Source organism: Ostrinia furnacalis, unplaced genomic scaffold, assembly GCF_004193835.3.
Source record: "Ostrinia furnacalis isolate ACB-3 unplaced genomic scaffold, ASM419383v2 OfSCF1743, whole genome shotgun sequence".
NCBI lineage: Eukaryota > Metazoa > Arthropoda > Insecta > Lepidoptera > Crambidae > Ostrinia > Ostrinia furnacalis.
The window spans coordinates 505370-531147 of NW_021131982.1; the positions used below are offsets into that span (position 1 = coordinate 505370).

The 25778-nt window shown below is 36.0% G+C and overlaps 2 protein-coding genes across 8 annotated transcripts in view; one reads left to right on the plus strand and one right to left on the minus strand.

Moving 5' to 3' along the window:
• The window catches only part of lqf (epsin homolog lqf), a 62891-nt gene extending 37536 nt beyond the window's left edge, over positions 1-25355 (minus strand). Inside the window, exons 1-5 of one of the 7 annotated variants that reach the window (XM_028305629.1) lie at positions 25214-25355; positions 13918-13973; positions 10450-10539; positions 8768-8878; positions 7040-7220 (exon numbers count right to left, since the gene is read on the minus strand). In XM_028305629.1, coding sequence (XP_028161430.1) covers positions 7040-7220; positions 8768-8878; positions 10450-10539 — 382 coding nt within the window. In that variant the 5' untranslated portion in view covers positions 13918-13973; positions 25214-25355. The other 6 variants (XM_028305627.1, XM_028305628.1, XM_028305630.1 and 3 more) reach the window with 6 other exon arrangements.
• LOC114353576 (uncharacterized) lies at positions 180-4534 on the plus strand. Its single transcript, XM_028305634.1, has 5 exons — positions 180-903; positions 1009-1182; positions 2835-2988; positions 3085-3708; positions 3810-4534. The coding sequence occupies exons 1-5, from the start codon at positions 815-817 to the stop codon at positions 4035-4037; spliced, it is 1269 nt and encodes a 422-aa protein (XP_028161435.1). The 5' UTR covers positions 180-814; the 3' UTR covers positions 4038-4534.
• Positions 25356-25778: the final 423 nt, after the last annotated feature.

The window sequence follows — 25778 nt, forward strand, 5'->3', positions numbered from 1 at the left end:
GGACGTTTCGGGAATTGGACATTCCGGGAATTGGACATTTTGAAACCGTTGGACATTTTGGGAATTGGACATTCTGAACCTGAAGGCTGTTGTGGACGCCCTCTGCCCCATCTAGGGGACATAGGACCGTAAGTCAAGTAAGTCAAGCGCCCAATACCCACCACGCTTTCTTTATTTTGCTTTAAGGCGATGCCACGCGAATATTGGGCGTTTTAAAGAAGCGCAGAATTAGTTTTAATCGTACTTTTCCTATAACTTATGTTCTTATTTTGAAATATGTCATAGTTGACAAATAAATCTAGTATGTGGCTAAAGCCGAAACATGAATGGAAACAATTTTCTCGATAGAAAAAAAATCTAAAGATTACCCTTCAATTACTCGGTTTTTTATTTTATAAGCAGATAGGCTAATATTTAAATACCAAATTTTGTATATTGGTAAGGTAAAAACCTATTCTATACACTGGCCAATTTATTTTCTTTATATAGAGTTTGGTTTTTCAATAAATACATGATTTCCGATTTGTCGCTTACGTTGTTTTATTCCGCGCCCCGCGCGCTATTGTTGTCTCTTTCCTCGCACGGAGAAGTCATATGTCTATCGCTCTACGTTCGGGGCATTCAGTCGGCCGAAATCTTGACTGACGACGGATGTGCGCTCGCTGGCACTGGACACGGATAGTATCGTCGATCGCGTACCTATTTGCTGCAGCATTCTTATTTTCATGAAAACCGTTAGTTGTGTCGTGGATAATTAATTATACCTACTTATTTACCCTGTTACTACAACCATATAGTGTAAATTGTTTAAAAGATGGCCAATAAACAAAAAGCAAAAGTGACTAAACGAGAAAGTTTAAAACGCAAAAGGGAAGTAGCCAGTGATATAAGATTAAAGAAAAAGTAAGTAGTTATACTACCTAGTTACTTACATAAAAATGTATGTACAGTTGTACACTGTTATAATACTTTCTAAACAAAAACAAATACCTACCTATTATTTTTCAGGATTAAAATAGATTTATTAAACAAGACCAACAATGATGTCAATTTGATTATTAGTAAACATGTAACAACAGAACAAAAAAAAGTGGAGTTGCATGATATTGACATTGATAATATGACAAGTGGTATGAATGATGCTGAAATAAAATTACAAACTTTGAAAGTTGCTGTTTTGCCGTAAGTACCTACCTACCTATTATTTATTACAAAACAATTTTATTTGGGTTAGTCCCAACGGCCCCGGTGGATCTGCCCCGTCAACGGGGTGGATGGGAAAAAGTGTTTCAACGACCCCGGTAGTCATAGTCTTAGCGTTCAATGGGGTGGATGGAACACATCAAGTGTCAACCACCCCGGTATATCGTTTATCGGGGCGGATGGATCAAATCAAGTTTCAACCACCCCGGTATTTCACTTAACGTTACGGATGACACAGATCTAAAAGGTTCTACCTCGGTATTGCATACCGAAAATAAAACCTGTTAATAAAATAAAAAATAATAATATGTAAATAATAATCAGTTTTATTTAACAGTCACTGTTTAAAAAATCTTCAGTATAAAAGTAAGTTTAATTGTCACAAAATATTATGGTCATAAACCTATAGATTACTTTTAGGGCATGGGCACTTTTTCCCATCCACCCCGTTGACGGGGCAGATCCACCGGGGCCGTTGGGACTAACCCTTTTATTTTACGTCAACATATAGGTACATATTTTTATGAAATCGACTGTTTTTGTTATTTGACATTTTATGAGATCAATCGAACTTCATAAGTGAAGTTCGATCAATATTATAAAAGTTTTGCTATTTGGGCAATCTCTAAATGAATGGCGTCTCGCGCCGAGTAGTGCCGTGACCAAGCGTGTTAGGAAATCAATTGAATTCAAATATCGATTCTCGATTTCAAAAATCTCTATAGCATGCGATATGTACCTTGTAGGCTAAAATGACTACCTGGTTATGTTGAATGAATCGAAGAAATATAATTCAATGTTTTACAGAATAAAGGACAGAAAATTTTTCATCAAAAATTCCAATACTATATAACCCCCCTTTTTTATATTTTCTATGGATTGTGGTATGGATGGAGATCATTTTTTATTAAGGTCACTTTGCTCTGAAGTCAACCCTCGCGAAGGTGAAGGGTGAAAAGTAATTTAAAGTGATCAGGACTTAGAAAATTTTTGGTTGACTTCAGATAAAGTGACCTTGACCAAAAATGATATCCAACCCCCTATCCATAGAAAACATAAAAAGGGGGGTTGTGTAGGATTGGAATTTTCGACGAAAAAGTCGCAAGTGTACAAAATCAATCAATCAATTTTATAATAAAAGCATGTCGTTTGCCCTCAAGGATCGAATCGGTACACTTGCGCGAAAGACATTTGCGCGAAAATATGGAAACATAGTGTCTTTCGCGCTCATGTCTTTTCGTGCAAATGAACCAGAACCCTCAAGGATACATATAAGTAGAAGAAATTGATATTTAGAAAAATTTCGATTTTTATCGGTGTCTTCATAAGCACTCTTTATTTTTAATTCATTAATAAAGTGTATCATATTTTGTCATATTATGCTTGATATTCTTGGGATGCATACTTTCGGAAATATTATTACAAATAATAAATCGTATGACTATAACTTTTTTTTCTCGTAAATGGTACATCATACCGGAAAAGTTTATAATGACAAAATTATGTGCTCGCGATATAATTATTATTAATTATAGGTGAATAATCATAGTCGAAAAATTGGTCGAAAAAGTACCTAGGTACCAGAAGTAAAAAAATTCTAAGTATTTTTTTTTTCTGAAATTGATTTTTAGGCCGCCCACAGTGCCTCTAAGGGTATACTCCAACTTGCCTTTAACCCTACCCTCGGACCTAAAAGAAAAAGAAATAAGCCTTACTGAATACCGGCCCATGGAGTCGACTGCAAGTGAAAAAACATCTGAAGAATCTCCTATTTCTCCATTGCAAGTAACGTATCAAGATAATAAGTCTCAATACGGCATTTTATATTTTTTATCAGTTAAACAATTTTGGAATAAATGACTTATTTTTTTTTTGTTTCAGAATTTTGTAAACTTTGAATTGAGAGGACATCGAGTTATCGAAATTAATCATTTTTTCGAGCAATTAATTAAAATTTCAGGTCATGAGTCTTTATTTCAATGTGGCCTGCACTCAATGGAAATTAAATCAGAAAAAAACAACAGCTTTATATCCCAGTTTCTTATTCAGTGCAAAATGTGCAAACAACAGTTTAAAATAGAATCCTCGAACCTTCAACTCAACAAATTAGCTGTGGAAGGGGTAATAGCTGCAGGCTGCGGTCATGCTCAATTAAAGCAAATTTCAGCATCACTCGATATACCGATAATGTCCGAACATACTTATAAAATAAATCAAGATGAAGTATTTGACGAATGGGAGGTCACAGCATGGGAGTCGATGAAATTAGCAGGGGAACGGGAGAGAGAAGCGGCCTTAAAAGAAAATAGAATAGATAAAAACGGCATCCCGATTATAGACGTCATACTAGACGGTTGTTGGTGTAAAAGATCGTACAGAACCAATTATTCTGCTTTGTCTGGTGCAGCTGCCATCATAGGACGGCGGTTTGGCCAAGTACTATTCATGGCCGTGAAAAATAAATATTGTTGCATTTGTGCAAGGGCTGAAAAACTCAATGAAGTGGTAAAAATATTATTTACTTTTTCAGTTCAAACTTAATACTCATATAGGTAACACTAAAACTTTTTATTGATTATTAGGTTATCGTATTTTTATTATTTCAGGTCAAGCAGCATGAATGTTTTAAAAACTTTGATGGGCCTTCCACTGCCATGGAAAGCACAATTATTGCTGAAGGATTTAAAAAATCTGTCGAAATCCATGGGTTAATTTATTCTAGGTTTATAGCTGACGGGGATAGTAGCACATACTCAAGGATCTTAGCAACCAGACCCTACACCATAGTCACAGTTGAGAAGATAGGCTGTAAGAACCAGCGCCAGCGCTGGTAGGGCAAAAAAAGAATGAGACATGTATAGGCTCCTTAAGAGCATTTGACGATTTGCAAGAACTAATTTAATTAGTCTAAACAAATAAAGATAATTTTGATTTTGATTTTGAACCACATATTGAGAAATTTTGAAACAAATTACAGCAGTTAATAACAGACACAAAGTATGCCATAAAAGACAGACATTTACTTACTAATTCAAAGATTATGTTTTTTATCTTTCTTCCAGAAATGCATTTTATTATTATTTATTGCATCGTCTATTCCACTTTTAAATGCTGCCACGGGACATTTTATTTCTATAATTATGTCATCTGTAACTCCATCTGGGGTTGCCCCTAAAAATTGATGCTGATCATCAATGAAAAGTCCACATGGTTGAATATTAATATTTTGGAGTTTTGAAAGTTGGTCCAGAGCAACACTTTCATATTTTTTCCCGTGATATACAGGGTGTTAGGTAAATGGGTATATAAGCCGACACTAGCCCATGTTAACATGGACATATAAATGGTATGGTGAAGTCAGAAAATTGATATCTTCATTTTAATTATTTTAATTTTCATACAAATCGGATTTTATAAAATTTATTTATAGAGGAAACATGATCGATGTTTGGTTTATATAGCATATTTTTAACAATATTATTGCATGGACTGGTTTTTTTTCTTTTAACTACATATCTTTCCAAAGTTAGAGGCCGTCAAAAGATTTCTTCGCAGCTCTAACCATTCCCCACTTTCACTCTGTAGAATGGTTCTTTGCTCTATCTCATGACGTTCAGCTTCCATCTTTTTCAAACTGTCCAGAAATATTGTTTTTGCAAGCTCGTACGTTTCTGCGGCTGTCTGGTTTACTGGCGTTTTCCCCGTATTCAAAGTTTATCTTCTTGGGAAAAAATTTTCTGTTTTTCTTACGCTGAAAACTTTGGTTGTATGCTCTCTTTCTCTCTACATCCATTTCAAATTTTTTTATTCGTGAATGAGGACTCTCACTATGAATGGTCTTATGGACTGCAGTGAGAATTCGCCCTGTATTAAATGATACAACCGCACCAGCACATCTGGCTTGATATGCACGTTTAAGGGCATAATTTACCCTCTAACCTCCGACAAATTTTGCTATCACTCCGTTAAATCGTTCTACGATATTACTGTCAACGTTTTCGATTAAACTTCTTGCTTGCGATGCACAATTTCTAGTTAAATATGAAATTTGCCGAAATAGTTGAGTGTTGAAATGTTTTTTAATATCAGGTGTTTGGGTTAGATCTTTGCAAATATTTTTATTGCAATTATCATGAAAACCATATGAATGGCACATTGCGTTACTGATGTCTTTATGCAAGTTTCCAACACTTATTGATTTGTGATTTTTCTGTGAGCCATGATATTTTATATAGAATCACAAATAAATTTTCTACCACATTAATCTTTGAATTAGTTAGCAAATGTCTGTCTTTTAAGGCATACTTTGTGTCTGTTCTTAACTGCTGTAATTTATTACAAAAATTTCTCAATATGTGGTTCTTACAGCCTATCTTTTCAACTGTGACTGTGGTTTAGGGTCTGGTTGCTAAGATCTTTGAGTATGTGCTACTATCCCCGTCAGCTATAAACCTAGAATAAATTAACCCATGCATTTCGACAATTTTTTTAAATCCTTCAGCAATAATTGTGCTTTTCATGGCAGTGGAAGACCCATCAAAGTTTTTAAAACATTCATGCTGCTTGACCTGAAATAATAAAAATACGATCACCTATAATAATCAATAAAAAACTCAATGAAGTGGTAAAAATATTATTTATACTCATAATATTATAGGTAACACTAAAACTTTTTATTGATTATTATAGGTGATCGTATTTTTATTATTTCAGGTCAAGCAGCATGAATGTTTCAAAAACTTTGATGGGTCTTCCACTGCCATGGAAAGCACAATTATTGCTGAAGGATTTAAAAAATCTGTCGAAATGCATGGGTTAATTTATTCTAGGTTTATAGCTGACGGGGATAGTAGCACATACTCAAAGATCTTAGCAACCAGACCCTACACCACAGTCACAGTTGAAAAGATAGGCTGTAAGAACCACATATTGAGAAATTTTTGTAATAAATTACAGCAGTTAAGAACAGACACAAAGTATGCCATAAAAGACAGACATTTGCTAACTAATTCAAAGATTATATGTGGTAGAAAATTTATTTGTGATTCTATAAAATATCATGGCTCACAGAAAAATCACAAATCAATAAGTGTTGGAAACTTGCATAAAGACATCAGTAACGCAATGTGCCATTCATATGGTTTTCATGATAATTGCAATAAAAATATTTGCAAAGATCTAACCCAAACACCTGATATTAAAAAACATTTCAACACTCAACTATTTCAGCAAATTTNGATGATTTCATAATAATGCTAGATTCATCACAGCCTACTCGAGATCCGAGCAGTGCTGGTTCGAACCCGGTCACCGGATGGTGGTTTGTGGTGAATCTACTCATAAAACAAGCATAATTTATTATGCCGGCATTACACTACTCGTTTCGGCGTATCGGAATCTTCGAGGAAAACTGAAATTCGAAACGCGTGTTTACACACTCGTGCACTCTAGCATAGAACCCAGTCTCTCAAGAGGCCGCGCACTAGGCAACATGGTATTCGAGTGGCGGCTGCCATAGCAATTTGCACTCTCACGTTCTCGAATTTAAGCTTTTTAAATGACTTTTGGCTTGCTAAGCAAGCTGAAGTGGCAATGGGCAGAACACATAGTACGCAGAACTGACGGCCGATGGGGCAGCAAGGTTCTGGAGTGGAGGCCGCGTACCGGAAAACGCAGCGTGTGACGTCCACCACAAGATGGACCGATGACATCACAAATCACAAAGGCGCTGGACGCAGGCTGCTACTAATCGATCAACATAGAAAGCATTAGGGGAGGCCTATGTTCAGCAGTGGACGTCCTATGGCTGAGATGATGATGAATGTCTGAAACAAACCTTGGTCCTTTCCCTCCTCCATGTACTGGAAGTCCTTGAGCGTGTGGATGGCGAAGATGTTCTCCTTGCACTGCATGGCCACCTTCTCGCTGCCCGTCTTGATGAGGTATTCCATGAGCACCAGCGCCTTGTACACGTGCCGCCAGTTCTTGCCGTGGTCGTTCAGGCGCTTCCAGATCATCTGCAGCACGGAATTATACTTAGTTATAAGTCTGGTCTGCGAGCACGTAGAATTTTGTCCAATGACCTCAAGCTACCCATCCTTATCGCTCGAGCGTAATTATGTTGCTGTTGCGCTCGCACACTCACTGCGGGCGCTCGTCGCACAGTCGCGACAGCAATATAATTTCGCGCGAGCGATAAGGATGGGTAGCTTGGGGTCATTGAACAAAATTCTACGTGCTCACAGACCGGGCTTTAGTTAGTTTTGCAAATCAATCGAGCACAGCCTCTTGATTGGGCCATTGTGTGCGATGATTATTTTCCTACTTCAATTAACCCAGTTCTTCCCAGAAAACAAGCAGCCTATCTAGGCCGCTACAGGCTTCCTACAGTGATGCTGGTGATTGGAGAATTTGAACCCTTTGGGGATTAGTATTTAAACTTTAGCCAAACCAATGGTGGCAACTTATAACGATGTGTTCACATTGACGCGAGCGTCTGCATGTTATTTTACGTTTCCGAGTTTAAAATTGTGATTTTTTTAATGGGGAACGTCTGGAACGTGAACGCGGAATTGTGAACAATAATTTGAAGACGCATAGACCAGGGGTGGTCAACTTGATTAAACATAAGATCTACTGTTTACTAACAAAACCCTGGGCGATCTACCACTTACATACTTCTTGAAATCTTAAACGAAACAGCATAGTTTAGTACACAATCATGTAGTATTTTTTGCCTTGCCACAATCGACTGGACTAATAGTCGCGATCGACCGGTTGGCCACCCCTGCATTAGACAGAAATTATAGGAAACAACAAAATCAAATCAAAGGAGACAAGAACCGTATGAAGTGAACATATCGCACCCGGCCCATAGCTCGCAGATCGGAAGGCCGGCCCAGAATGTGGGGACATCGACATGTCCATAAACACCGTAGTAGTTCCCGGGCCGTACATAGAAGTGGATTTGAACCAGATTACTCTCAATGCGGATACAAGTTCAATTTATTAGTACTAATCACTTGGTTCCATTATTCAAACAAAAAGTAGAACTGTGTGGCTGCTGATATACCATTTTTTTAATGTTTTTCACTAAATACTTTCTGAGTCACCATTTATCGAAATCAACAACCACTAGATGACTAGATAGAAGCAATGATTGTCAAAAAAAAACTGAAGTAGGCGTGTGACGTAGTAAAATAAATAAGGTGCAGATTTCTAACCTGTAAGACCAGCTTACAGGTTAAAAATCTGCACCTTATTTATGTCGTTTAGTCAACATTGATGACAAATTAGACTACAGAAATCAATTTACTCAAACGATGCGTTGTATGCGCATGAGTTGAAGTTTAACCCTTTAACTGGTATAGAGAAAAATATTTTTCAGCCCCTAACAGTAGGTCTAGGATGAGCGCCGCAAAAAGCTTTTATCGCGCTATTTTATCGATTTTACGCGATAAGCCCATACATTTGTCGTCTAAACTCATCGATAAAATTTTATCACGGCGCCCATCCTAGGGAGATAAAGGTTTAAGCACTATCTTGATGTTTCATATCAACTCACCTGCATAATCTCCGTGAAAGCCATCACGTTGTACGTGAGGTCGGCGATCTCCGCCATAAGAGTGCTGGAGGGGCCCCATGGGTCGTTCGAGGTTGCTTCGCGCACTTTTACCTGGAATCATATGGAATTAAGTCAGTTTAACTGCTTGGGAGAGTCGCATATCATCATCATCATTTCAGCCATAGGACGTCCAATGCAGAACATAGGTCTCCCCCAATGATTTCCATGTTCAATAGCTGGTAGCGGCCTGCGTCCAGGCCTCAGGTCATATTCTACACAAGTTCAAATTGTTTATTTACAAGTAGACTCCCAAATAACATTTTTACATGTCCCAACTCTACCACTGCTTCGGGACAGTAATATGGGCCAGTGTTGAGAAAAAACAGCGCAAGAAACACACAGAACTTGACGCCAACTTCTTTATTGTATGTTATTACATGCAAAGGAGATATTAAATACTAAAACAGCACTGTAATAATAATACAGTTACAGTCTCGAAATATGACTAAAATTCAAAGCGGGTGACGCATTTGAAGCAGGGTAGATGCTAAATATGAGCCTAAAATGTAAGGAATTCGCTCTGAAGCCTGCAAATCCAGGTGGCGAAACGTGAAATATAGGATTGTTTAACAGTTACACAATCGGGTATGAATTCTGTAATTTCCCAAGAAATTTTATTAACAGAGACCGTTACAGTATAATGTTACGAACTTGACGTTATCTCTGCCAAAATATATCAGGGCAACGGGCTTCATTTGCATAGAAATGTACAAACACCGCTGGCCACTGCTGATACTATGCGGAAAGTGTTGAAGCAGCAAGGCCTTAACAGCCGATTTCGTATTACAGAATACTGACCCAGACCCTCAAGATCTTTTCTTTTATTTATTAATACTAATAGGGGGAAACGTTACTATCGACACGAGCCCTTTTGATTAATTAAAAGGGAAGCCCACGCTAAAATAACAGATTTTACCAAGCCCAAAAATACAAAATACTAAATAATCCCGTTGCCCCCTCGTAAATAAGCTAAATGTGATTGTTCACCACAATAGTCCAGCTTTGTCGGATCATTGATTGATTTGTTCTGAGAGGCTGCAAATCAAGTTCTTCTACCCATTAAGTAATAGCACAGAATAAGAATAAGTACTACGTACAGAAGTTTTACTTCGCGAAGGTATTTAAAAATATGTATGCTCAATGTTATTAACAATATGGTGTAATTTAGCCTGTCTCAAGAGTCAAGCACCATTTTGTTGACAAACGTCAGTGATCGGCACTGCGCCGAAGCTATAGGGCTGACTTCGGTTAAATGATGTGACGTGAGGTGCCAAACTGCGGAAAATGGCGGAGGAAATACATGATTTAGTATGAATTATCATGAATAATATTAACTACTTATTTACCTCTCAGTGTCTTGAGGCAACTTAAAAAAGTACATTCTGTGTTTTTATTATTATTTAGGCAGTTAAATACTGCACAGTATTTAGTACACCATTTTCTTTATTTTCTTCCATCATACACAAGAATACGCGTGCGTGAGTCAATGTTCGCTCGTATGTGAGGCCTTGTCGAATAGTATCCTGTAGGTGGGCCATCGTGCGTGTTTTGTTTTCGATGTAAACTCGCGGAGATGAACAGGCCTGGTAATAGTGCGATGTATGAAAATAATAAGCCCTTACCTGAGCATCAGAGTAGTTGTGCGCGAGGTTTTTAATATTTCTCCTTAGGCCCGCCACGTTTACTTGCATTTCGTCCCGACCACGGGGCATCTGTAAGACATAAACTTGCTTACACCGACTACTTGGGGACAATGTATCGGTCGTCTTAAAGACTGTAAAATCAACAGTTGTCTGTAATAATCAAGGCAGACTTTAAAACGACCATTTGGAATAAATAAATTGAAATTGAAATTGAAATTGACCGAATGTTTATGGACTAGGAAATGCAACTTATAAAGGAATATGAGAAAATAAAAAGATGGATAAAGGGCAACAACCAAAAAAAGTTCAGAATAATGCAAAAGTCAACTCCACGATTTAACTAGCTTTCTAAATATCTAACTTCTATTGAATCCCAACTAATATTATAAATGCGAAAGTAACTCTGGCTGTCTGTCTGTATGTCTGTCTGTCTGTCTGTCTGTCTGTTACGCTTTCCCGCTTAAACCTCGCAACCGATTTTGATGAAATTTGGCATAGAGATAGTTTGAGTCCCGGGAAAGAACATAGGATAGTTTTTATCCCGGTTTTTGAAACAGGGACGCGCGCGATAAAGTTTTTCTGTGACAGACAAAATTCCACGCGGGCGAAGCCGCGGGCGGAAAGCTAGTGGGAAAATAAACATTAATTGATGAAGTATTATGGGTGATTGCGCAGTAACCAGCAATGAAGTAGTAATTGGACCGGTAAAGTAGATGTAATCAAATGATTTTGACATAAACACTAATTTATTTATTTATTGTTTTATATTGCCTTAACGGATTATCATCAGCATGTGGTCTAGTCATTTTTGTCTGTAAGTAAGAGCAAATAAAGTATAATCAAAATAATTAATTATACAAGTTATTAGTAAAATTGTATCTTGTATGGACCTTATGGTATCAAAATATGTATCATAAAGGAAAGTCTTATCAAACTGTAAAACAAATCATAAGATATCAAACACGTAAGTACTTAATTATGAAACCAAATATAATAAACTTGAGGACGCATTTCTTGCATAAATATCACTTTATCATTATTTATTTACCGTATGATAGATAACATACGGAGTTTATTCATTAGAACAAAGTATTTATTAACATTATAGAAACTAAGACTTAGTAATAGTAGAAAGCATCTCTCTTTGAGTGTTTGGATACTCGATCATGGACCTATAAAAAAAGGCGGACGGAACTCGCGCTACAACAAAACTGTGACGCAAAATTTTGGCGTTTGTCTATTGTGTGAGTGAATTTAGGGATGCCATGTTAGCCAAAACAATTTACCCATTTATTTTCAGAAAAACATAGATCGGCAGATGGTACTTGGAAATGTAGACAGAATTATTCCGGGCCATTTTAAAAGGATGAAAGGTGAATGCGTTGAGGTAGGCGCGAAATTTTCAATGTTCAAATTTTCTTACTTTGTTTGCAAGTCAGTGTGTCAGGGTATGTACATAATGTTGATCAAAAATGATTCACGCAGTTACAAATTACGAATCTTGTGTACATTATAATCATAATCTTATGCATCATCAAATATTATTATTATCTCTGATAGATTTTTTTTAACATACAACCTGACACTGACTTGCAATCAATGTAAGAAAATTTGAATTTCGGAGTTCCACATTTTTGGGAAGGATCAAATTTGCCTATGAAAATATATCCCATTAAAACACAATTATTATGATAAATTATTTTATTTCCATAGTATGCGTAATAAATAACTAAAAAGTCCTAAAATTATTATTAATTTCCCATATTTCGGGTAATTTTCCCACGTAAATAACTGAGAACACTGGTCTTTGACGTATTATTTTTTCGAGTGAATGACGTTTGATTTCAATTAATTTCAATATTTTAATGTCGGGAAATAAGTGATGGGATTATTATTTTGCCTGTGAAATGTGATTCCTTAATTTTTGTTTGTTCGAACAGAACGATTTTTACACAATTTCATCACACAAGACATGTCGTATTCGTGTTGTTTTTTCGTTGCTTAAATGTGTCAACTGTGTGAAGTTTGCACTCGAAGTGGTGTATCAGGGTGTGAATGTGTGCGTGCCGGCCTGTACGTACAGGCAAGCTGGTGTATCCTAATGTCACAGTATTTTGTTGATGAGAATCCGTCCGACTTTTTTTATAGGTCCATGTACTCGATTTAAAATAACTACTCAGAATAAACAATAACATCGAATATTCCAATAAAATGTTATTGTGATCATTGTGGCCGCAAGATAACGGAATGATAATCATCGTGATTATTACAATCGTTATCCCGAATGGCATCGTAACGATAATGTATCATAGTATGATATAAACAAAAGAATTGCACGCTTTCGCTGCGAAATTGTGAAATATTGCGAATGTTGCAAAACAAGCCAGGTTCCTATGAAATAATGATTGTGAGCTAATCATCATTCAGAAGTAAAGTGAGTGTGAGTCTCAGAAATGTGACCACCTGTGACAAGGACGCAGGGGGGGTCAAAAAATCATGAAATTCGTGTTGACGTACTTTATGGATGGCCCCGAATGAGATGAGACAAAGAGTTATATTTTCGGGAGTCGCTTGTAAACAAAGCGCCATGTGTATTACTGTCTCTGGTGTTAATGACCGCGATAACGAGCGCGAATTTAGACAAACAGAATTGACCTACACTGAAAAATGTTTGCGTTCACTTTTTATCCTTATCTTTTATGTGCCCTAAACGTTGACACTATCTGGGAAATCTATTTACTTAATAATCACAAAACAAAGGGCAATCACATCTTGTAAATAATTAAGGTATCAGCAATTATAAGCCGGCTCTAGAATTTTAAAACCTATATGTATTACACGAGCAGTTTTGAAAAATACTATTTAAGCAAATTAGTAATATTTCATAAGGAAACGAAATGTAATTCCCACCTACACATATTTTCAGGAAAAAAGGGTTTTGTTACCCAGAAAATTGTATGACTAATTATTGGTAAATAATTTAATATTTAAATAAATTATTGTGGAATGTACGTATACATTTATGGTCTTATAATTATGGTCATGGGCATTTAACACGGCCATTAATGCGTGCACAACACATTAGTATTAATTAATACTTCCGACTAAATAATGCATGGGCGAAAAGCAAGAGTGCTTCTAGTTTCTTGGAAAATAAAATGAAGAAATGAGGATTTCCTATGAAAATGAGATTTTTTTAGACATTCCGCTAGACTTGCCAATTTTGGTGAAAAATAAAAAATAAATCAAAGCTCAAGTGTTAGTAAACTGATACAAAGGTTCACACGTGTACGTACGCCAGGTACGCGTGACATTGCCAAATAATAAACCAAGCACTACAAGTGTACTTAACATAATCCAAAATAATCTAAAATCAATACCACACATCGGGTGTCTGCGAACCAAGCTGGAACTAAGGAACTCAAGGGGTCCACTACAACCACTTACTTTGCAGTGCTATAAACTCGTGTATTTAGTAAAACAGCCAAGTGTGGACGCCGCGTCTGTCGACAATATAATATACACAAACATATATTAGATGTATCACATGCATACAGCTTTATTACACTTTAAACGTATTAGACATGCTGTAAAACTACACACTGAAAACTATCAATTTTGCGGAATACACGTAAATATAAAATTAAACAGCGTTTGTTATGCCTCGCGCACACGGCGCAACACAAGCGAGCTAGTACTGTTGGTGCGATGTTAGTGCGGTCAATGTCAAGCTCTGTTAGCACTATCGTGGCGTGTCGGTGATGATTCAAGCTATTTGTGAATTTGTCTACTCAATAACTTGGTGCTTAATGTTTGGGTGAAATGGCAACCGGATTAGGAAAAAGTGCATTGCGATATGCGGTGAAATAAGTGATATTATATTAGAATATTACTTTGTTACACACAAAAATTTGAACTCACACGTTACCCTAAAGTAAACAATGTTAGGATTCAAACACGGGCTAAATTAAATATTTGCTCATAAGTTTACCTTTTCTAACCCTACAGCTACAGTAAACAATATCTTCATAAATCACACTTTTCTAAGCCAACAACGCGACGCTAGTGGAGGCGTGTGCGACCGATCTAACCCAAGTCTAACGAAGTGGGAGGAAGCACTATGAAAGCATCGGCCCTCAGCGACAAGTCTAATGGATCATATAAAACACAAACAAACATCGCAATGTATCGATTAGTTCGGTGACGAGCGTTTCTTATATTGGTTCATTGAGAAAATCGTCAGAGAATAGCATAATAATAAATTTTTAAAGTTTATAGCTCAGAAAACTAGAATTTCGAAAACATCTTTCACAGTTTCTAGAAAATGTTATTAATCTCAAGTAACATGCTTTTGTGGAATAACAAGGTTAAACGAATCAAACTAATGATGGAAATCTGAAAAATGGTAATGTTACTAGGTGACAGTATTAAACGATATTTAAAACAACGCTTACATTTACATACAAGTCGTCACTTTAAAATTCAAATCTATGTAAGAGTATTTATTTATTTGAAGTCTAGCAAACAAAGAGCTATTTACAAAGACTTCAGGCAATGACGTTGGTGTGTTTTATCAAGACAATGAGATAGTATGACTATTAAATACTGTTACCACTGTTACCATGTTTTATCTTTCAAAGGACGTTGAACGAGTTTTAGGCAATGTGAATGCTCTGATGGGACGTAGATCTTTTTTTTTTATGTGACAGGAGGCAAACGAGCAGACGGATCACCTGAAGGTAAGTTATTACCGTCGCCCATAGACACCCGCAGACCCAGGGGCGTTACAGGTGCGTTGCCGGCCTTTAAGGTGAAGATACGCTCTCTTCTCCTAAATGAATCGATAGATCTCCTAAATGATATTAGTATGAGAGCATATCTTGATTATTTTAATCAGTAATATTGAATTTTGATACCAAGCTGTTCAATAATCTGTGATGCAAAAGACACCACGAAATATTTTATGCATTTTGCAAGAATCTTTAAATTGCCAATATGTATAGGAATGCAGTTTTCTGCTGCGGCTACTGAATAGTGAATAATGATGAATAAATACATCAGATGAAGAATCCAGGGATACCTTCTCAATTTCACCATAGAACAATGTTAACTACAGGACAATTTTAGGAATTTAGGAAGCTAGAGTTCACTCTTAGACGCGAATTTGCGAGCAGTTTGCAAGGCTGATAAAATAATTATCTGGTCTTGAACTGAATTGGATTTTATTACACATCAAGATAGTACAGTCGACAGCACATCAGACTGCATTTTTGATGCATTATAGCGTTTATTACAAGTGCCTAAGATGCCAGTGTTGACGTGCTGTCTGCATATAAAAACAATGTGGCGCAACGCGACCATGAAATCGGAACAGCGATGAAGTGGTTAGGTAACTGCAAACGTTGCCCCAAAACGGAGGAGGTTTCGACAGATACTGATTGGATCTTCAAGAATTTCAGTGGGTTATTTTGAGAAAAGAGACAATTTTCACTGACATGATTACCATTATTGATATTTTTAATCATAACTTATATCGTGGCAACATTCTCGTTCTTCCGAGAATACCCGAAGATGAGTTTCAATTCAATTCAATTCAAATTCTTTATTAACTCTGAAACCGTACTTAGGCGTCGTAAGTATACCATGTACCTGGTCACTAGTTTAAGTTAAGATTTACTATTTTATCTAGGTAGATACAAACAATATTATGACACATCAGTCACGTGCCGTTTATACAGGTTTTATACCGTAAGCAATAGGCTGCTAATAAGGACCTTGACCCGCCTTCCGAAGCGGCCGCAGGTCCGATTTATTTATTTACGTACCGGCCGATTACACGATCGATATACTACATTCTTTACTTTATAGCAAAAAATACAGAAAATATTAAATGTTCTGAAGATCAAAATCATCGACCTTTCCAATCTGCTAAATAATTTAAAGGTGTGAACACATAATGTCAAGCCAAATGCTGGTGACATTTCAAGGACAGCTCTTACAAAACTATCCTACAACGCTGTATAGTAACAGATCGCTGAAGTCCTTAACGACCATGGCACGATCATAACTGTACCACCACCAAATCGCGGCTAACTCGCGGAACACGCGGCGGCACTAATCACCGTGGAGTAAAGTTCAAAATCGGGCAGATTCATAAAAAGAGGTGCAAATGTTGGTTTGTATGTAAACGATGATAGGTGTGCGGAATCGGACTTAGTTGAGTGAGACGTGCATTGAACTCTGTTAGACTTCTCAATTTTCAGGTTGGGATTAACATACGGGTGGTTAAATTACTAATACAAATGTGGGAAAGTTACATTTAGTGATACAAGAGACAAGTTTGAGATTAATAGGAAAAAATTTAGCCTAAAGTGATAATGATGGCACCCAGGGTGACCCAGGAAAGGCACAATCCAAAAAACGTATTTACTGGGCATTCCAACGAGATCGAAGTGACTAGTCACTTCGGAGAATCGCGGTAAGGAAGTGAGTAGCGTGTTTATGCCATGCCATAGCACAGTGTTTTAGAAACCCTCAAAATCGGACATGATTAAGTTAATGCCATGAGTCGATAGCTTCTTATGTTTCAATTACAAGAGTGAAACTCACGTGTGCTCATTTTACTTGGTTTTTGAGAAAAAAATTGTGAAAGTTGGCCGTTTTTAAAATTCCTAAAAATGAAAAATTTTTTTTTTTAATAATTAAGAGGGTTTGTAAACTTGTGATAAAGCTGATTCGATTGATCATTAAAAGACGCATGTATTGTACTTTATTTCATTTCTACAAGTCAAGTAGTTCCAGAGATTTTAATTATTTTTCATTATTTAGACTTTATTTTTTTTCTTCCATCCTAAATGGAATCCGCAATTTTATTTCATATTGAACAATACTTTGGTATAGCCTCTATGTAGAAATATTTTTATCTTCTGTGGATCGTGTCTTGTAACAGAGATGTATGAATTTTTATTATTTTTATTTTCGCCTATACAATTTTTTATAGCAATGTTTCATCTACGCATTGAAATATAATCTGACGTTAACTATACTCCGATGAAGGGTTGTGTGTGGCACGGGAAGGGGTCCACACTCGTAGGGCGATTGCTAAAACCCATTTAGCAAATTAAATTGAAAAGAATACCTTTCTCTAAAGCAGTACTTTCATTACTTCAACCTTGCCAACACGAACACCAAGACACCGAAGATACTGGAGATACCGAACACAGTACAGAGGATGAAAAGTCCATAATAATATGAACGACACAATGTATTTGGCACGGGAGACACGTATTTTTGACGACGAAGTCCCCTTGTAATTATTCTTTAAAACGCCTTATCATATTCCAATGCGTCGATGAAACATTGCTATAAAAAATTGTATAGGCGAAAATAAAAAAAAAGAAATTCATATACCTCTGGTACAAGACACGATCCACAAAAGATAAAAATATTTCTACATAGAGGCTATACCAAAGTATTGTTCAGTATGAAATAAAATTGCGGATTCCATTTAGGATGGAAGAAAAAAAATAAAGTCTAAATAATGAAAAATAATTAAAATCTCTGGAACTACTTGACTTGTAGAAATGAAATAAAGTACAATACATGCGTCTTTTAATGATCAATCGAATCAGCTTTATCACAAGTTTACAAACCCTCTTAATTATTAAAAAAAATTATTTTTCATTTTTAGGAATTTTAAAAACGGCCAACTTTCACATTTTTTTTCTCAAAAACCAAGTAAAATGAGTACACGCGAGTTTCACTCTTGTAATTGAAACATAAGACGCTATCGACTCATGGCATTAACTTAATCATGTCCGATTTTGAGGGTTTCTAAAACACTGTGCATAGTTTAAAGAATTTGGGGAATCCCCGCGCCTTACAAATAAGTTAGTAAACAAAACTAGCACTTCTTTAAGACCTAAAGGGTTATTCCGCAATTATTATATCCTATGCGTTTTCCGACTCTACGCATCTCCGTCAGACACTCCGAGATTGTGTCATGCGCAAGAGTCTCGTCGGATGCAAACGAAAATAAGGAAATGTTGTGGAATATGCCCCCCATTTGGTCTTCGCGGATTCATGTATTGAACACGGAAGACAATTATCTACACAGGCAAGGCCCAATCAGAACAGTTACGACGGTACCCGATTACACGCATCTGGCGAGCAGTGCGCGATCGGCCCGTTACCTAAACTCTGATTTTTAATTCGACGGAATTTTGACATTTCAGAAGTGTTGTCAACACTGAAACATTCCCACTAAGAATGGAGAGCATTTTCATGAATTAAAAAATAATCCTTTCTTGAATTTAAGGTTTCACTTGAAAAACTAAGGCTTAAAAATGTACCGATCATTTCAAAATGGTTAATTGAATTTTTATTGTCATACTTTTGAAGTTACAAAAAAAATTGGGAAATTATTTTTCTATTACTGGTCTCCCTGGCCAATAATCCATGGGTTACAAACCTTTTTTATGAAAATCCTTTTGTTAATAAAATCTTAGCTTCATAAAATAATCAACTTAACAAGATGCCAATTTTATAATCCAAGTTGATTATGATGATTGATGATCAATACATATTTTCGTTTAAGATAATATGTTGTTTTACTACGTTAAAAACACGTTTTTTTCTATTTAATCTCTAAAATGTACATAATAATTAGTGTTCATTGAATTTACAAAACAAAAAATAGTTCATTCTTGTAAATTGTACTTGATGAAATTTCATTTCATATTATTTATTAATAATTCAAAGCAAAAAAGGCTTATTACATCTGAATTGTCAAAAAATGACAGCTGTCAGAATTCCGTCGAATTAAAAATCGGACTATAATCGCGACAGGTAGGTCACTCCTGCGCATTGTCGCCGGCCGTTCACTCGCGCTGGGGTAACCAGACTGCACCAGACACTCTGTAGTCTAAGCCAGTATCGATGAAATATATTTTCTAGTGACTTTAAATAGGCTTTTAGGGGGATGTATGTAAGGGATAGAGAACTAGTTCTGGAGTAATTTCTCTAGGGCAGGCTTCTCGATGTGCTTGCGAGAATTTTACAAAAATGCTGATTTGGCGACTATAGCGCGTATATTTCGCCACTTAAATGATGCGCCAAGCATGTGGACCACACAATTTTCTAAGTAAGTAATTAGAGGTTTGACTGATCCGCATGAAAGATTATAAGACCTAAACATGTTCTGAGAACTTTGGCGAAGTCGTCACTCATTGTGGAAAAACCTATAGAAAAGTTACCCAAGTTTATAAGTACCTTTTCCAGCGAAAATTAACAAAACCGATCTAATTGAATTTGAAAATAGAATGTTTGCGTGAAATGCATAAAGTCTAGCCACCCTAGCAGCCGTCGCATGCGCATGCCTGCTATACGATTTAACACTTCCGCTCCGCATTATGACGCAGACTGAGCTTCATTGTTTATCGACGTAACGCCGCTGAGTATCGGGATCAAGCCGATACCATAATTGACATCAGATGTTATGTCATGTGAAGTATTGTGATGACTACTGAACGGAATAAAAGAGATTTATTTCGTTTAATACTTCTTGTCGTGTCGACAACAAACCTACACAGTGTCAGCCCAAAACTCTACTACAAGAGTTGGGTTGCCAGTAGAATAAATCACGGTTACTTTGAAAGGGAAAATCTTCAGAAATATGGAGGGAGAAGGTAGTACATCCTCCGCTAAAGAAAATACCGTGATGGCCGTGAGGCAAAGGGTTATTCTTCCTTAAACTAAAATGCTATTCCTTTAGCGTTCCGGTCTTCCGTAAATAAACATCTGGATTTCGTCTAATTGCAACTATAAATGTCAGTGAAACCCAAAATAAAAAGAATTCCTGCGTGAGCGCAGAAGAAAGAGAAGATTTGCACCTAAAAATAATAACGATGAAATTAACTTCACTTGAATGTCTTTTAAACTGGAAAGACATTCTCGCACATTATGGCTGTTGCTGTTTCAATCAATTACTGAAAGAAATAAAAGACCTGTAAATGGTAACAATGAATACTGTCGTGAAGGTTAAAATAATGATAATGACTTTAAAATGCTAATTGCGTAGAAAATTGATAATAGCCTAAAACACGTATCTAATAGAGAAAGTGGGACCAACATAAAACTATTCGCAACATTGTGAATTCGTATGTTTGATTGTTTTGACATTTCTACGCCCACGTTTGGCCTCGAGTAGTTTGCAAAACAGTGAACTTACGAGAAGTAGGTCAACTTCATCATAAAACGTGATAAGTATGTACTTCATTCACGCTGTTTTTTTTGGTAGAAAATTATGCACTAACATGTTTTCACGACATTTTCCTAGTTCTGCGGAACTTACGCTATTTTATTTTAAATATTTCTACAGTTTAATAAAGCGGACGAACTGGGAAGGTAACTCATTCATTAAGTTGTATGAAATGATAATTCCAAATGCTTTTAGATTGTTGTGATGTTGCAGTTGAGGAATAGAACAGTTTAATACGTAAATGATACAAGATAGATATTACTGAAGTGCTAATTCTAGAAATAATCAGCGTAATAATTAATGTTTACAATGGCGCTAAGAATCAGAACATTGTAGACCGTAGACGACTTCAATCAGACGGAACTGGATAAAAGGAAGCTGTGCCCCAACTATTTGCATACGGAATGAAGTAGCATTTACTCAAGAGGAGAAATACATTGTAAGTATAGTTGTAAACAATCATGGCATTTATACCACTGAATATCTGAATCATGCTTCGAAAAATAAAATGAAAGAGTCAAAGATAAACAAAAAATATTTTGGTGTAATCAGCAGGCTTATAAATAAAGAATACATTGATAAATAAATGTGATAAGCAGTACGTTGATATAGGACGGAACCACATTATCTGATCGATTCTGGGTACGTCGAAGGGTGGACTCAGTATTTCAGAGAACTGTGAATCATACGGCGTTATGGCCCTGATCTTATGAATCAGATATTACCCGTGAAACCTCATGATGAGAGTATGGATTGTATATTAATTACACTCTTATTGTTTTAAGGGTGATAAAAGTATACTAACATTTTTAGAAACGCAATTATTAACCCTTTTTCAATTAGTTCCATATATCAATATTAAAAGTTAAAAATGTGTTAATTAAAGGAAGTTTTTATCATTGTTTACGGATAAATTGTTTTATATAATATAGCTAATGTAATTATCTTGAGTTATTACGAGTGATTCATTATTAAAATCGTTACCTTGAATCAGGTGCACGCGAAATGTTTAGCATGATATGAAAATAAACATAATGATAATGATAACGATTCCCCCAGCAGAAAACAGAATTTAAATTGCGCGTTCGTAATTAGCGATTAAGCAAATAATAAATATTCTAAGATAAATACTTTTTTGAATTCATAGGAGTAATGCTTTCACGAAAAGAATTTTGTGGGCCGCCGCAGTGGGTGAGTTTATCCAACTGGCTAGAGCCAGTAACGACAGTAGAATAAATGGTTAGTCTTGAAATTAACCAGACTGGAGAAGAATTTAATTAAATATGTACTTTCCATTTCAACCATACTATTTTTGAGATAATTTTCACGAATATTATCTTATTCAAAAATGGCCTGGCCTGAGGTAGGCATTCCGAAATATTTAGACCAATTTTGCCTAGCTGAAACCCTATGTGAAATTACGTGGACCATTACGTGGCCAACGATAAGGTAAACAATAATCTATTAATAGTCCACGTGTTGGAAATCGATAGTAACGTCAAAGCGCACGGCAGACTCAGCAAGGTCCAAGAGCAACTGGTCGACCTTCGCGAGGTTGTGATAACGAAGCAGTTTACATCGACGATCTCCTAACATTGCTTAGCAAGCTAAGCGAACATTTTTGGCGTCTATGATGATTTCTTTCTAAAATACAACTGTATCAGACTCAGTAGCAGACTCCATTCAAAGTTGTATTTTAATGTAACAAACATCACGTGACATGTGTCAGCATGTATCTATAAATACCAGCTTGACGCACATAAAGATGGGTTGTTTATTAGAGGAAGGGACAGTGGCCGGCCCGGATACAGGCCCTTCCGGTCGATCGGTTACGGACATTATTATTTATTATTAATAAAAGGCCTAAAGTTGTGCCGAAAGCATGCTATTAGTTATGCATAACAAAATTAGTCTACCAGCGAAAGAACGACGCCGACGTTTAAAATATGCGGAATTATTTAACAAATATTTACGTAAATAAATAATACTTGATGCTGAACTAGCCATATGAAATTAAAAATGAAAGTTTACATATAGCTAATTAATTCAACGTTGTTTCAATTCGGTGTTTACGCGCGACGATGAGCGTGACCCAGATCTTTCGGGTTGCCACAGTTAAATGCGGGGATACAAACAATTTATTTTACTTTTTATACTGCCACTTTTGTTGCCAGATTCACTAATAAAAAAAGTAATAAGACATTTATTTCAAATCCTACCAGAAGAAATCTCTTTGGAAATGTTTCAGCAAGCTCTATGCGCGACCAAAAGATGGCGTTGAATATGCATTAACTCGCGATGTAGGAGTTTAAATGCAACTGATAATATAATCTAGTCTGAATTAACCAAAACAGTATTATATTAGCAAAGATTTTTATGTAAAAAAATATCAGTTTGAAATAATTTAGAGGTGTACTATTTTATTAGTCCCGCAGAGTTGATAAAATGCATTTATTAGAGCCGTGATCTAGAAAGAGAAAAAAAACCTTCATGATTATTGAACCTTGAAAAAAATAAAAATATATACTTTGATGAAAAAAATTAATAATGTGTATTAATTCAAATATAAAAGAGTGCCTAATTTACCTTCTTTAATTTCTTATCCTGTGTATTAAAAAAGTTATTATGTCGCCAAAAAAAACTATTCTGTGTACAACGCCCGCGTATCAGACTGTTATCATCAGATTTCATATCAAATTATCATAAAAAATATTACTGAAGTTACTGATGGAAGTTATTCACCCGAGGAAGTCAATGCCACTCAATTTCTGTGTCATACTTCCTGATAAAACTATTTCCTACTTTTAGAACTAAAGTAAACAGAATTACTGGTAGGACTATAGATTTATACATTATTATTTATAACATGAAACTTATTTCATAGGTCGTAAAATACCTCAATAGAGAATTACTATCTACTAATTTTAGTTTAGTATTCACATTGTACACACTTTATAAGGAAATGTCATTGTCAAAAGGTCTTTGGCATTGTACACAGACAGCTCAGATGGCCTCAAGAGTTCAGGAAATCAAATTAATTTAAATATCTGTCCACACATTAAATAATTTATTGGTAAGAACACTAATTAATCTAACATTAAAAATTTAAAGTGGAATAAGATGTTGAATAGAAATCATACATTTGCAAACGGTCAATCATTGCTGCTATAAAACTAGTACCTACCTAGTACAGAACAATAGCTAGCAAGTCATGTTGATATTGATAATTTTCATCATTTCATTGGCTCAAAAGTAAATCGAAAAACTTACACCCAATAGCTATTTGGAATAGTTTGCATAACATCTTCAAATGTACAAGGAAAATATAAGGATAGTTTTTAGTCAACTTTTTACAATTAATTGATTGTCCTTCACGGTGAATTGCTGATCTATTATTTGCACTAGTCAGCTGACTTGATGCATTCAGACGTTTCAATTTCATTTATGAGGGCGGCACATGTAAAATCAACGGCAAGTTGTTTTATCGACACATAATTGGCAAATAGATAAAATACATTTTTAAGATTCCATAAAATTATAGTACATGCGGAAGTTGACATAATTTGGTTGCAATACGGACAGAATGAACTTTTGGGATATTGTTTTTATGTTTCTGCCGATTAGGGAATACTGCAGACAATTATCTGATTTTCACGAGGCAAATTACTAAGTGTAACACACAATTTAAGCTCTTAGTATACTATGTGCATGAAATTTAGTCACAAGGGGTTATATTTTCACTATTTAAATTAAACTCACACAATGTTGAAAAGGAACTTTGGTAACTCCAACAAACAAAAACTGATCACTTGTTTTCGGCGAAAGTTGACGTACACTACATGAATAATGGTCTCACAGCACAGGCTATCTACCTGATAGCATTATCAAGCCCTGATAGTGTATCATATCAGACAACATTAGCACAAAGAATCTCAACTTATATACACGTGACGTCACAAAACAACCACCCAACCCGCGAATAAACACACAACTAAGAAGATTACGCGGCCTAAATCTAAATACTTCGCAAGGCGCTGACGGGGCTACGTCATGCTCGCCCGCTATTTACTACGTTCACTAAACGGATGCGGCCTCATGAGGATGAAGGTCTATGAATACAGGCAAGTAGTGGCAACGGTGGAACTGTGCTGCGGTCCAGTAACTACATAGAAAGTAAGTGACAGGCAAAAAAATGCAACCAAAAACTTACCAAATGGTAATGATTGACTTATTGTGTATCCTTTCCTTCAACCACCTTATTTATGTTTGTATACATCGAGCATAATCAAAATTATAGCGGTCTCAAGTCGCACAACACGATATCACTTGGTTTACTGAATAATTTTGTTCAATTCTTGTCTAAACAAAACACTTTTTGACGAATTGACAAATCGTTTTTATTCGTGACGAAAATCAACATGTCCACCGTCAGCTCAGCTCATTTGATCAATCAAGTTAAATACTTAATAATTAAAAACTACTCACATTGAAAAATCAGTGTGGACGTAAATAAAGTATTATGAACTATAGAATTGATACTGCTATCACTAATTAATTACACAAAATTATTCATCAAGAACAAAATAAAAATAAACCGAGGAGTATCCACATAGCGGAAATGCTATTGACGTTTTGATCATATTGCCAACATACAGCTATGAATTCAACCCTTCTTTAGCAGCTCGTTAATTTCAATTGAAATAATTTCAGTAAATAATGCTACAGCTATTTACCAGACATTCATACATAATAATATTCACAATTCACACATTATCGGAAGACCATGACAGTGGCACTGAACTGAGGTGCTCTTGCTGCTCAACCTACAAAAAAAACTGAAGACTGTATAGTCCAGCGGTTCCCAAACTTATTTTGTCTACTGCCCACTTTGAGAATACATTCTTTTTAGCGCCCCCATTTGTAGTCGAGTGTCGAGTGCTCAGTCGGTATCTAACAGTCCTCCTAGTAAATGACGCCTCCCAAGCCTCAAGGGGCGTTATCGCCCTTTCCTTTTCCTGCAAAAGAAAAGAACTGAACAGAACAAAAGTGT

What these genes read in the sequence shown, in the direction of transcription:
- LOC114353576 (XM_028305634.1), top strand. Translation starts at nt 815, where the DNA reads ATGGCCAATAAACAAAAAGCAAAAGTGACTAAACGAGAAAGTTTAAAA. An exon ending in GATATAAGATTAAAGAAAAA is followed by an intron (nt 904 to 1,008) that starts GTAAGTAGTTAT and finishes ATTATTTTTCAG; the next exon opens with GATTAAAATAGATTTATTAA. An exon ending in CTCCTATTTCTCCATTGCAA is followed by an intron (nt 2,989 to 3,084) that starts GTAACGTATCAA and finishes TTTTTGTTTCAG; the next exon opens with AATTTTGTAAACTTTGAATT.